The 14,775-nt window shown below is 38.8% G+C and overlaps 1 protein-coding gene across 16 annotated transcripts in view; it reads left to right on the top strand.

Moving 5' to 3' along the window:
• Positions 1–14,775, top strand: part of PLEKHA5 (pleckstrin homology domain containing A5) — a 246,680-nt gene that overhangs the window by 180,388 nt on the left and 51,517 nt on the right. For 11 of the 16 annotated variants that reach the window (XR_012921472.1, XM_076007618.1, XM_076007616.1 and 8 more), the window contains 2 exons: positions 608–727; positions 1,572–1,625. The exons of the other annotated variants lie outside the window; for them this stretch is intronic. Coding sequence is in view for 10 of the 11 variants with exons in the window: in XM_076007618.1 (XP_075863733.1) it covers positions 608–727; positions 1,572–1,625 (174 nt within the window). In the remaining variant the exon portion in view is untranslated. The remainder of the gene's footprint in view (positions 1–607; positions 728–1,571; positions 1,626–14,775) is intronic. 16 annotated transcript variants of the gene reach the window in all.

The raw sequence follows: 14,775 nt of genomic DNA, 5'->3' as shown, positions 1-14,775 counted from the left end.
GCCATGGCACTCTAGCCCGGGCAACGGAGTGATACTGTTTCAAAAAAAAAAAAAAAAATGCTGTGAAAGCACAATGACATTTCAAAACATAGCTAGGAAATAATTAATAGATCCCAGATATTGAATTTAATGTTACAAAGATTTTATCCAAGCTTTACATGAATTTTAATTCCTTATTTACCTCCTGTTAGGCTGTTGGACATGCAGGTATTGTTCTGTTGCTGGAAAAGTCTTAGGTATAACTTTTAGACATCTTAGTAAAATATCTTTGAATAGTCTTTTAACAGCTCTTATGCACAGTCCTTTAGAATGGTTTTTTTGGTGTTGTGCTTTTTTTATACTTAACATTTAAATATTCTCTCATGAGTTCTGAGAAAATGCCTTAATATACTGTTGTTTTGCCGTGTCTTTTAAAGTAACACTGTTCCTTCTATTTCTCTAGATATCTATGCATTTATGTAGGACCTATCATCATAGTGCCTAGGCGCTATGTTTGGTGTCAACCATAAGAGGAAACTTGCCAAGAAATCTTGGTTTAATGTCTGTCACTTAAGACAACAATTAATCTGTTTTCCACTGTTTGGATTCTTAAATTGTACTCCTTCAGCCAGAGGAGCTCACGCTGCTGCTAATAAAGCTGAGACGGCAGCAAGCCGAGCTGAGCAGTATCCGGGAGCATACGTTAGCACAGCTCATGCAGCTAAAGCTTGAGGCCCACAGCCCAAAGGTCAGCTATGCAGCAATGTGTCTGTGTCGTCCGCCATCTTTAACCAGTACGATCAGCGTCCTTAGTGTTGAGCATGAGCCCATGCCATCATTGCAGCGGCGCCATTAGCATCTCCTATTAACCCTTTGAGAACCCAGCTTATTTGTACGTTACCAGAAGAAAATGTAGGCAGGATGCATTTCTTCTGAGACTTTTACCCCGCCCGCTCACCCACCGACCTTTGGTCGTGAGGAAGGAAATGCCTACAGACTTCAAAATGGCATTGCTGCTCCTCGAATACTACTGAATACAGACCTCCACGTCTGTCGAAACAGACATGGAAAAATTCCATGATTTCTGGTAAAGTAAAAAGTTGAAAATTCATTACAGTCTTAATCATCCTGCCTTTTAAATGTCGGCGGTGAACCTTAAGATGTCTTTTATTCTTGATGAAAAGAACGAATACATGTAAACATTTCTCAAAGGGTTTAATAGCCTGTGGTTACATAGAGTTGAGAAACATCTTTTTGGGAAAAGTACTGACTGTGTTGCAGAAAAGAATTAACTTATAAAGCTTCTGTCATTCAGTCTGGTAAAGCCATTTGAAGGATTTTTTTCTGCTTAATAGTTCGGTGTCTGTATGCATGTCTACTTAATTTCTTACAGAACTAAGTATAATTTTACAACCATTTAATATGTCATCTGTACCATTTACAAGGGAGCATGTACGTGAAAGTTGTCATGTACTTTGATACATAATAGGTTGTGGTAAACTACCTGTTTTGCTAATTTCAAAATTGACCTTTTCATGAATTCTGCACCTTCTTTCTCTATTTCTCTCTTTTTTTTAATTGGTGCCTACTAGAATGAAATTCTTTCACATCATCTTCAAAGGAACACCATGTATTTGGATCATCAGGTGGGATTTGTAGCATTTTCTTCCTTTTATTACTTAATAGAACTTCTTAAATGTAGGACAGTTTTTCAGGCTACTCAGATATGTCCTTCACTTCGAGTTAATAGCGTGACTAACTAGTGGCGGAGTAAGAAATCCCTGACCAGGCAAATTCAGGAATACCGGAATAAACAGGGGGAAAGGACAGTTGTGGAAATAAGGGGGGGATGCAAATGCTGGGTCACCCGAAATGGAGAGCCTAAATTCTTTGGCCTTCTTCTTATCGCATGAAAACACCTACTTGTTGAGGCTTATCCCAGCTTGGAGCTGACCTAATTAAAGGAGCAGACTCTGGGCTGTGAATTGTCTTGTTGGAAGAGGGGGAGGAGGGTAGGTGTAGCCTGCTCTGTTTTCCCAAAGCGGAGTCTGAGCATGGGTGACATGTGTAGTGGGATCATTTTTAGTTGCCTGTCCTTCCTCCCTGTTTGCTGTGTCCTTTCAGTGTTTAGTCTTTGCAAAGATAAGTAAAGCCAATTCTATAGTGACCTACATTTCCTGACATTACCTCAGTGGTGGCAGCAAGTGTGGCTGGTTAAAGCCAATGTTCAAAAGTGAAAGTGGCAGTGAGCAAGGACCGACTCTCCCATATTTCAGTTTTTGTGAAATGCTCTATTAATATTTAATTTTGATTTGATGGGAATTTTTTTGCTGTTACTAAATATTTCTTCTGGTGAATGCATTTTTCATATAAATTAAGTCAAAACTTATTCTAGCTTATTTTAAAATGTTGAGACTTGAAAATTTTATCAAATAAAGAGGTTACTATGGAAAATGTTGTAAGGCCAATGTTTACATATTTATATTTGCCTATTTGAAACAAAACAGTAGTGTGCTGCTTTACGTTAGTTATATTTAAAGAGGGGTTTTGCATTAGGATAACCCTTTAAAAGGTGTTAAATCATTTTTCTTATTTTAATTTTTGTTAAAAGAAATACATTAGTACTTTCGTTAATATAAAATTTGTTTCCCACAAAATGTTTTCATCATTATTATCCCTCTTGGAATGCTTTAGAAATCAGCATTTTATATATCCAAATTTAGATCTTTAATCCAGAGACGGATGCCATTGAAATTTAACCACGGTGGATATAATGCACTTTGAAAGCAGTGTAACAAAGACAAGTTAGCTAATAAAATGGGAAAATACATCTTCCCTCAAAATTCTACACTGCCAGAAAGATTCTAAGATGCATTGGAAATAACTTTCTTCAGATTCCTTTGTATTTAAAGTTAGAGAGTTCTGAAAAATGACTGAATATTACAAAAATCAGGCTTACAAAACAATAATGTGAATCTGAAGCTATTTGTAATCTCTGAAACTAAACCTGTGGTTTACTGTAATTTATTACTGACCTCAGTGAATCAAAGCTGGAACTGCAGAGACATAGAACTTTAGAAAATCTTAGTCAAGGACAGGTAAATATATCAAAAACACCACCCTAAGGTGCTTCTTTCTCCTAAATTCCCTTTTCCAGGTCGAGCTATGTCTTATCCCTTTATCGAAATAACCCATATCCCAGTTGAGGTTCACTTTCCCCTCATTCCTGTCCGAGCACACTTTGTGAACCTTTTCTATTGCACCATGATGGTGGTCCTACAGGTGGATTCTAAAACTCTCAATGTATTATTGACTTTCTCTAGTCTCTCAACACATCACTAAGGATTTTCCAGTAATAAACATTTTTGTTATTACTAGATCCTGAAATAAAGTTATTTTTTAATTTTTACATTTTGTGACAATTAGAAGAATTACAGAATTGGATTGTTTGAATGATATTTTGTGTTGAAATAAGACTACTTCTTCAGTCAGCATTTTTCAGTTAAAAAAAAGAAAAATAAGACTATTTCTGATAGCAAAAATTGGGCCACTTTTAGCTAATAATTAGACAGTATATAAAAACCTGGAAGAGGCCAGGCACAGTGGCCCACGCCTGTAATCCTAGCACTCTGGGAGGCCGAGGAGGGAGGATTGCTCAAGGTCAGGAGTTCAGAACCAGCCTGAGCAAGAGTGAGACCCTGTTTCTACTAAAAATAGAAAGAAAGAAATTAGCCAACTAAAAATATATATAAAAAATTAGCCGGGCATGGTGGCGCATGCCTGTAGTCCCAGCTATTCGGGAAGCTGAAGCAGAAGGATTGCTTGATCCCAGGAGTTTGAGGTTGCTGTGAGCTAGGCTGATGCCACAGCACTCTAGCCAGGGCAACAGAGTGAGACTCTGTCTCAAAAAATAAATAAATAAAATAAGTGGAAGACACTTTGCTCAGAAGCTCACATATGCTAAAATGTACATACCCTTAAGGTTTCCTAAAGAAAATCTCTCTTTAAATAAGTTTAAAAATATTTATGGTTTCAAATAATTGCATTTAATGTAAATGAAATTATTTACTTTTGAACTGTCTTATATTTTACATCAGTATATGGCTATTAAAATATATGTGAAAATAGTTCTTGATAATTTTGAATTTTTGAAATGTTTCATTCAGCCAAACATTTCCAGCTTTTAACTTGTTACTGCCAATACTTAATTTAGAATAATAAGCCTGTTGTTTTTGCAGGCATTATTGATTACCTGGCTTTATAAATTGATATATCGGTTTTATATAACCACAACTTAGAAAGTATATTCTGAAATCTGAAAGTCAGAGGAAGAGGCTTTGGCCATATTTCATACTGTGTGTCATAACAAATGAACATATACTAATCGATTCTCACTTTCAACACTTACTCTACTTGCCCTAATAAATCATTCGAATAACCTAAGGGCAGCAACAAAATGCAGTCTTCCTCCTGCCCCTTGTCAGATACCACAGTCATCAAAAAGAGAAACTGTAATTGATTTAAATTATGTTAGTTCCTATCGCTATTCACAATAAATGGAACCAAAGAGTAGTCTCTGAGTTGCTTCAGACATAAATTCGTTTCTGATACTAATGTAATGTCTATAACAAAGAGTGAAAATGCCGTGTCTGAAATTCTGAAGATTTGCATGTTAAATAATACAAAAATCTTTGACTTCTGGTGGCTATAGCTTGAGTAGTATAGTTTGGTTTCTCGTTATCACCACTGATAAAGACAAGTCATGTATTGAAGTGGTTTTAAAATAACAATAGCTATACTAGTTATATGATAGGATTTTCTTCTGGTTTTTGTTTCATTGTAAGGTACACTATTGTAGTTTATTTATGCATTTATAGCCCAGTTAAGTTGACTGTTCATGGTCTACAAGACTAGCCCAGGTTTGTTTGTCAATTTTGTGAATTCAAGATAGCGTAGCCTCAAAGTAGAACATTTAAATATACAATAATCCTAGGTATATACTTTATCCATAAACGAATAAAAACATAATATATCAGTAATTCATTTTTTTTCTCATTTTGCTTGTCAGTGAATGTTAGAGAAACTTTTGGTTACAATTTTAAGTGAGACTTGTCAGCTTCATCCTAAAATACATCTACAGAATTGATTTAACATTTATTAGCTTTTATCACGTTTATTCCTCTGCCTAACAGAATATAGAAGGGATAGGGTGTAAAAAGCCATAGGTAAAAGTTGCCCTGGCTCTGTACTTGCCAGAAAGTGGGAAGTAAATTTCAGATAGCAGTTACCCTAATATCCCCACCACCACCAAAGAATGAAGTGTCCTGTTGCAATTCTTAGAAAGTGTCATAATTGCTGGTGTTTATCTTATGAGGGAAAAGAAAAAACCTTGAAATATTTTTTTTGAATTCTCAAAACAGGGCAAATAGGCATAAGTTTCCTTACTGAGCAAGCATTTTATGATTAGGAATCCCTAAAGGTGCCATAGAGCTGAATGTAAATCATTTGTTTATCATATATACCCTAGCCATGTTGAGGAAACCGTCTCTCTCAAAAAATGTGTTCAGTGTGCCAACCCCAGATCTTAGGAACATATATATCTTCTCCAGCAGGTCTAACATTGGGAATAGGGACTTAAAGTTTCTAAGTCTTGTTACCTTCTAGGATTTCCCCCAATTTCTACTTCTTGGCTCCTGTATCCTGGACCAGGACTGATTGGGTTAGGTAAAAGAATGAAATTGGGGTTTTAGAAACTACACCAGGAGCTGAAGAGAGGAAGTAGGCAAGGACTCTCCATAGATGAAGAGCTAGCACTTTTTTGATCAGTCATGAAGGGAATATTAATAGGAATGGGGAAGTTAGAACATGTTTCCATGGCCAGGCACAGTGGCTCCCACCTGTAATCCTAGCACTTTGGAAGGCCAGGGCAGGGGGATCGTTTGAGCCCAGTTCAAGACCAGCCTGGGCAACATAGTGAGACCCTGTCTCTACAAAAAAAATTAAAAATTGGCCGGGCATGGTGGTGGGCTAGTGTAGGCCCAGCTATTCCGGCAGCTGAAGCAGGATGACCGCTTGAGCCCAGGAGTATGAGATGACAGTGAACTAAGATCACGCCACTGCACTCCAGCCCAGGTGACAAAGCAAGACCCTATCTCTGAAAAAAAAGAAAAGAAAAATAAAGCTCAGGCATAACCTATAGTATGTTCTTTGTTGCAGGAAAATGTTTAAGGTTTGCCTGAGTCAAAAGCAAAATCCTTCTGTCATTTTGTATCAGTATATATTTTTTTTTATTTTATTTTATTTTTTTTTTTATTTTAAAGGTGTGGGTCCTGTTTTATATTTTTTGAGGATGAAAAACATCTGATTTTATTTAGAGACCCAATGGACTGGGGATAGATTGTAAACAGAGTCAGCACCTATGTGTGTGCCCTTTTATTAGACAGTGTCTCACTTTGTTGCCCTGACTAGAGCACAGTGGTGTGGTCATAGCTCAGCAAAACCTCTTAACTCCTGGACTCAAGCAATCCCTACCCACCCCCAGCTTCCTGAGAAGCTGAGACTACAGATCTGGCTTTCGTCTTGTTTTGGTTTGGTTTTTTTGGTAGAGGCAGGGCCTCACTTTGTTGCACTGGCTGGTCTCAAACTCCTGGCTTCAAGTGAACCTCTCACCTCAGCCTCCCAAAATGTTGGGAATATAGGCATGAGCCACCATGCCAAGCCTGCGAGCATGTTTTTTTAAAGAAAGCATTATCAATTGCTTATTGGGGGTAAGAAAATAAATCATTTTTGTTTAATACTAAGTTCTCAAACATCTTGAAGATAAACCAGACTTTCAAATTTGCTGATGTGGCGTTTATATTTGATAATGTAATTCTTTTTTATAAACAGCAATATTTTATGAACTTTATACTAAAAATACTAGTGACTTTTGGATGAAATCAGCTGTTCTGTTATGGGTTACTGTGAACTCTCCTCATCAGCATGTTTTATATACCCTTTAAAGAAACAACAGTGAAAATAAAAAATCTATGCAGACAGGAACTCTGGCCAATTTTAAACATATTTATACCAAGGGAAATGCAAAAAAAGGAACTATTAACTGGTTCTGAAACTATTCAAGGTAAAAATCCAAGAGTACTTTTTTGTGTTTTGTTCTTTGTGTTCATGAAAGACAACTTCCCTATAAAGGAAGAAATGCTAACAAAATGATTGAAAAGATTCTTGTTGGCATTCATTGTCCATGTCAATTCAGCAGCTTCATTCTATTGAGCTAGCAAGATCCCATTGTCTCTAATGTTCCAAGGGGTCCTGGAGCTTCTATTTTTAGGGATGATTGAGAGTTATACAAAGTAATGTTTCTGGGGGATAGAGAATAGGCATTTGGAAAAGGAAACAAGGAAACTGGAAAATTGAAAGTATATTATTTAGTGTTTACTATCCCAAACTAGTTATATGATACAGCATATCTATATTTTTTTTTTTGTTTTTTTGATCCCTTACTGTTAAGAATGATCTTCCAGCCTGGGTAACATAGAGAGACTCAGTCTCCACCGAAAAGAAAAAAATTTTTTTCTTTTTAATTAGCCAGGCATGGTGGCACACCCATAGTCCCAGCTACTCGGGAGGCTGAGGTGGGAGGATTGCATGAGCTCAGGAGTTAGTACCACTGCATCAGCCTGACCCTGTCTCTAGGAAAAAAAAAAAAATTGTCTTGTATCTCTTTCCTTTACACCCAACTCCTCCTTTTTTCTTTTTCTCCCTTTCCCTTTCTGCATATTTGAGCATAGGAGGGGTTTGGGGAAGACAGATGAAACCCAGAAAATTCTTGAGCAGGATATGAAATTATAACAGCAGAACTCTAAGGAGACTAAATGCACAATAGATACATAGATCAGAATTCAGCCAAGCACAGTGGCTCATTACTGTAATCCCAGCACTTTAGGAGGCTGAGGCAGGAGAATCGCTTGAGGCCAGGATTTTGAGACCAGCCTGGGCAACATAGTGAGACTTTGTCTCTATAAAACATAAAATAAAAATTTGCCAGTGTGGTGGCACATGCCTGTAGTCCCAGCTACTCTGGAGGCTGAAGCAGGAGGATCCCTTGAGCCCAGGAGTTCGAGGCGACAGTGAGCTGTGTTCATTCCACTGTACCAGCCTGAGCAAGAGCAGGACCCTGTCTCTTAAAAAAATAAAGAAAGAATTTAAAATATTTAAAATGTGGAAAGACTTAATATGTATACGTCAGTACTCCGATTCCTTAAATTGACATACCTAATGCTTACATTATTATCATGATTCTCCTGTTTCTCACCAGTAATTAATCTCTCCCTTCTTGCTAATTGTTTTTACCCATTTCAACCCTAACTGGGGAAGTTCCCTATTTCTTGATGTTCTCTCAACTCTTCATCTATTCCTTGTTTTACTAGTTGTCACTATGTTACTCCTCATATCTAAGCTGTCTGAGTTTCTCCCAGAAAGCAGAGTCTGATGTGGGCTTTCTTGTTGTGGGCTTATTAGCAGCAAGTTTACTTTGGGAAGTGATTACCAAAATAGAGAAAAGAGTGAACAAGAAAAGGGGGGATATATTATCAACTACCATGGGCAACCGGGGCCTCATCATCAGACTGATATGTGTTGACAGGTGAATAGAAACACTGCAGAATTATCCAAGTGAACGACAGAAGGGGGAAGCTTGTTGCCTTTATCCCTCAATTCCCTGACCCAAAAACTAAAAGCAAAAAAATGCTTCAAAACATAAGTTGCCATTAACCTCATTCATGTAACAAACATATTGAATGCATAATCCTCAGGAAGAGCCCACTGGGCATTGAGAACCATCAGGACTTTTTGCTTTACTGTTTGCTTGGACCTGGAGCTTAAAGTGGGCACCTTAAAATCCCCCAAGGGAAGAGAGGGTAACACACAGGGAAAGTGAGGCCCAGTCTTTCACAGTCTGCCTCGTAGACAGTGGCAGACCACCTGGAGATACCTAAGGCATGACAAGCCTCCTTGGCACCCTGCCTGCTGCTCAGCCACTCTGAGGATGGCGATTAGACAGATTTATAAAAATGGCAGAATTGGCCGGGCGCGGTGGCTCACGCCTGTAATCCTAGCTCTTGGGAGGCCGAGGCGGGCGGATTGCTCAAGGTCAGGAGTTCAAAACCAGCCTGAGCAAGAGCGAGACCCCGTCTCTACTATAAATAGAAAGAAACTAATTGGCCAACTGATATATATATATATTAAAAAAAAAAAAAAATTAGCCGGGCATGGTGGCTCATGCCTGTAGTCCCAGCTACTCGGGAGGCTGAGGCAGAAGGATTGCTTGAGCCCAGGAGTTTGAGGTTGCTGTGAGCTAGGCTGACGCCACGGCACTCACTCTAGTCTGGACAACAAAGCGAGACTCTGTCTCAAAAAAAAAAAAAAAAAAAAAAAAAAAATGGCAGAATTAAGTCAGAGAGGCACCTGAAGTTGAATCACATTCTCCTAAAAATCTTGTCTGCCCAACACCAGCACAATTTAAGTTAAAAATACTTTGAAACGAGTTAAATATACTTTAAAAATAGTTTTTACTGAGAACAGAAAAATCATGAGGTTCTCTATAACAGTCTGAACAGGTTTATCTGTTTGCATTTTTGCATGGTGTTTGGTCAGGAGAAGAAAGGCCACTGTAATTCCTTAGAGGTCCGAGCTCCTCTGTACGATTTAGTCACCTGATCTTGGCAGTGCATCCTCTATAGTGCTTCTCCGTGAGTCTTTGCCTACATGTAGCAAAGTTCCTGGTCTCAGATCTATATTTTGTGTTGTATATCCTTATTCTACTATATGATAATCTTGACTTTTCCTCATCTTAGTTTACCTGGCTTTGGAGAAGTTCCTTAACTTTAAGCTTCCATTTTCACATTTGTAACAGGGTAATAATATGAACCTCTTAGGGTTGTTGAGGATTAATTAAGGTAACAGCTATAAACCTCACGGCACAGTAAGAGGAACTAGTAAGCCCTGAATAAATGGAAACTCTGGAGCAGTCGCTCCAATTGAAACGATGTGCAGTTGCCAATTTAATCTCCCTAAAGCTCCTGCTGCATTATGTCTCTCAACTAACTCAGAAGATTCCATAAACAACTAGTTCCCTACAAAATAAGGTCTCTTTTTGTCATCGAAACCCTCAGTCTACCACTCCCACCCCCAAATTGTGACATTCTTCCTCCCCCTTAAACCCTTTTCTCCAGCCAGTGACTCTGTGTCTCTTGGATACTTCAAATGGACTCCCATCCTCTGCACCGTGTGCCTATGCAGTGCCTGTCCAAGTGTCACTTTACAGTTTACAAAGCACCGTCCTCTACAGTGTCCTGCTTGCTTCTCTCGCACAGCCTCTGCCTCACGCGGGCCATTCGCCTTTATCCTCCCATTCAGTCAGATCCAAGGACTTGACCAAAATCACAAAACTAGGATAAAAACCTTGCCTTAGCCAGGCGCGGTGGCTCACGCCTGTAATCCTAGCACTCTGGGAGGCTGAGGCGGGCGGATTGCTCGAGGTCAGGAGTTCGAAACCAGCCTGAGCAAGAGCGAGACCCCGTCCCTACTATAAACAGAAAGAAATTAATTGGCCAACTAATATAAATATAAAATATAAAATTAGCCGGGCATGGTGGCACATGCCTGTAGTCCCAGCTACTCGGGAGGCTGAGGCAGCAGGATTGCTTGAGCCCAGGAGTTTGAGGTTGCTGTGAGCTAGGCTGACGCCACAGCACTCACTCTAGCCTGGGCAACAAAGTGAGACTCTGTCTCAAAAAAAAAAAAAAACCTTGCCTTAATTAATTTTCTTTCCTATTATTTTTTAAATCTATCTTGACTTCCTTCAGAGTTAATAAGTAGTCGTTCCGTTCGTTTCGAACAGAACTAACTCAGAAAATTCCATAAACAACTAGTTCCCTACAAAATAATAATCAATGACAAAAAATCTCTTTTTGTCATTGAAATCCTCAGTCTACCACCACCACCCCCCAAATTGTGACATTCTTTGTCACAATTCTGTTCTTTGTTACCTGAGGAGTATCGGCTCCTTGATGAACCCACCCCTCCTAAAATATGTAATGTTTATACAGTCCAATTTTGTATTTACAGAAGAAAGTACTTTTGTTGCCCAATTATAATAGGTTTTGCTTCCATACTAATTTTACATGTGTTTTTCAGAAAGTTTATCCATTTACCAAAGATTTATAGAGTTCAGTGAAAGGCAGGATGTTAGTGCTTACAAAGTAAAATTCCTGAATGGTTTTCAAAGCCTAGGAAGGAAACAGACTTGAACATAAATGCCAGAAACATTTCTAGGATTGACGTAAGTATGTCATTATGTAGTTGAAACATAAGCTGATAAATCTTTGAATTAATGGTGGGAATGCAGCTATCGGTGCCATTTTAACTGTGGAAGAGCACAGTCTCTATCAATAAAATCCAGATCCTTGTATCTAAGAAGGTATTTTGATTTTCATTTAAAACTCAATTGAATTTTAGGATCAGTGTGCCCATGGCAAGAACAAATACCTTTTTGACTAACAGATGTACAATATTCACTTTGGGGATGTTTTGTCCCTTAAAAATGGTAGGTTTCAGTGTATCATTAACCATATTTGCAAAGAAGAGAAAAATGTGGCCATTTCAAACATTATGTCCACAATAAGCCATTTTTTTTAGTAGATCTTGAGTTCTTTTAATATTTCTTACGGCCTGTGGATGCCAGGAATAAACATGATAGTAGCATCAAATAATAATGTAGTGCTTGAAGTTAAAGGAACAATGGTTAGGAAAGGGCCATTAAACAAGGAAAATACATTAAGCCACTGAAGTAAAATCAGACCTGTAAAATTTATCCAGTAACCAACTGTAAGTAAGTTATATAACTAAATTATTTGGAAAGGCACTAGCCCAGACCTTAAGTGTTTGCTTCCAAATATACCACAAGTATCTAATCTATCTTTGTTGAATAAAAGGGGAAATACTATATAGTCTAGGTATATCTTTTAAAATATTATTGATTCTTCTGAATATATAACAATAGTAATATTTTTCCAAAGTTTACTTTTAGGAATAACATAGACAGCGTATTCAAATTGCTTTTAAGGCCAAACGAGGTGGCTCACGCCTGTAACCCTAACACTCTGGGAGGCCGAGGCGGGCAGATCGATCAAGGTCAGGGGTTTGAAACCAGCCTTAGCTGTCTTTACTAAAAATAGAAAGAAATTAATTGGCCAGCTGAAAATATATAGAAAAATTAGCCGGGCATGGTGGCATGTGCCTGTAGTCCCAGCTACTCGGGAGGCTGAGGCAGAAGGATCCACTGAGCCCAGGAGTTTGAGGTTGCTGTGAGCTAGGCTGACGCCATGGCACTCTAGCCCGGGCAACAGAGTGAGACTCTGTCTCAAAAAAAAAAAAAAATTGCTTTTAAAATTTCTGAAGTAATCTCAATACTGTGACTGTCCCTTCAGTTATAAAGAGACTTATTTACATGCTGCCGTTACAGAGGTCACTTTGAATTTCCCTGCTTACTGTTAAACAGAGAATGGTTTCAGTGGGTAGTCATAGCCTTCGATCCCAGGTTCTTGGACTTTCAGATGTGCCTAGAGAGAGAGTAGAAGGCATTTACGTTGACATTACCTAAATGACTTGTTTATAAAGACACCACCCCCACACCCCATTTCTCAAAGCCTCACCCTGGGCATGTCAAATTCTTTAGGTTTTTAGTTGTGCTACATGTCTGAGGAGTTTATTGATCTAGACACAGGAGGACATTCTTGAGAAATGAAGTCTTCAGTGATTAGGTTATTGGAGTTTTTCCTATTGTTAAGACAGATTCCCAACTGAAAAGATCTTTTCCTAAGAAGTCATTTAAGAACTGGGGGAAAAGTCCATTTTCCATTTAAATGGGAAATGACAGCACAAAGACAGGTCTTCTCATTAGTTAACAGCAAAGGGCAGAATCCCTGTAGGGCTGATAGAAATCAGACAGCTTGGTCAAGAAGAGAAAGGAACAACAAGCACAGAATTCAGACCCAAGGAAACTCAGTTACAAGACAGAGCTTGAGATGGCTCACACCTTGTAATCCCAGCACTCTGGGAGGCCAAGGCGGGTGGATCGCTCAAGGTCAGGAGTTCAAAACCAGCCTGAGCAAGAGCGAGACCCTGTCTCTACTAAAAATAGAAAGAAATTAATTGGCCGACTTAAAATATAAATAAATAAAAAAGACAGAGCTTGAGCAAATGTTTTCTCTTCTGGGAGGGAGATCCAGATCAGGAGGGGAATCATACCTGCTAGGTGATATGAGAGCCCCTAGCCCACAGGTGGCCAGAGGCTACACCATTGAACCACACAGATGGAGAACATTTCCATCATCACAGAAAGTTCTACTGGACAGCGCTGTTGTATATAAACTTTTTAAAGAGCAATTAAGCCACTAAGCCACTTCTTAAAGGGGGTTTGAAGAATTAATCTTTTAAAGGATAAATTGTATGTATGACCATCTTAGCTCAGCTCTTGGCTCACTGCTGATTTCTGTCCCTTCTTGCTAGCCCCCCAATTATTCAGGAACATTTACCTCATAAATCGAAATATCCTGTTTCTTCTGCATTCAGAGCTGGTCTGATTTCCACAGAGATAGAGACTTGGAAACAGACATTTAGAAGTTGCTAGAATAGAACTGCTGGCAGTTGGAAATTGGATTCCTCACTAACACTCTAGATTCCTGACTAACACCCCAGATCCACTGTGATTTTGCTGAGTCCATTAATGTCATTAATAAAAAGATTCAAACCAGTGCACACTGGTGCATGCCTATAATCCCAGCTACCCAAGACACTGAGGTGAGAGGATGACTTTAGCTCCAGGAGTTCAAGACCAGCCTGAACAACATAGCAAGACACTGTCTCTTGAAAAAAAGGTTTATGGTGTTCTATATCCCATACAAAAACTGTAAGAGACTATTTTAATCTATATACAAGTTTTCTATATAGATTAAACACTTGTATATAGATACTTAGCTTGAAATTTTTCATCCTTTGATAGTTGTGCAGTTATCTTGACCAATATCTGGTATGTACCCATCTAGACCTTGAAAAATTCCTTGCTGATGCTGGTAACTTGAATTAGTACCAAGGCGCAGGACCATGGTTCTCAAGCCTGACTTCTCAGAACTCTCAGTGGATCTTCAGAAAGAAAGAAAGTTCAATATTCAAGGCTCCCTTTTCCCTAATCCCCACTCAGAATTTGCCAGAGCCCAGCCCTGCATAGGTTGTAAATCTCCGTGGGTAGTTTTCGTTTTTATTTTCAGTTAGGTTTGAGAAAACTACCGAGCTAAATAATCACATGGAACAACAAAGGAAGAAAAGTTTAGTTTTTCTGAAACAGAAATGCTATCTCAGTGGTTCTGACCTTTTACTGCATGGCGCACATACAGAGCAAGGACATTTGTGTAGTCCCTTGGTACACGCTGCAGGTGATGCTGTGGCGAGCCCTGGCCTGCAGGGACCAGGCTGGGCCAAGCAAGGCTTCAGTGGTCCCTGTCTCCACACACCTTGCAACCCATTTCCAGCCCACAGCTGTCAGGTGGGAAGTTCTGCTCAAGACCCTCGCAAGTATTACGTAATTATATCTGGTCACATTGAATACATTCATTTTGATGATAGGGTTTTCAAATCAAGATATTTATATTAACCCCCAACATGCCTCAAAACTGAGAAGGAGGCTAGGATTAACTATCAGATTTTCTAGTTAGTTTTTCTAAATATTTTGACTCAGGAAAC

This window comes from Microcebus murinus, chromosome 10, assembly GCF_040939455.1.
Source record: "Microcebus murinus isolate Inina chromosome 10, M.murinus_Inina_mat1.0, whole genome shotgun sequence".
NCBI classification, from domain to species: Eukaryota; Metazoa; Chordata; class Mammalia; order Primates; family Cheirogaleidae; genus Microcebus; species Microcebus murinus.
The sequence above is the reverse complement of the archived record's forward strand: the minus strand, read 5'-3'. Positions and strand labels throughout refer to the sequence as shown.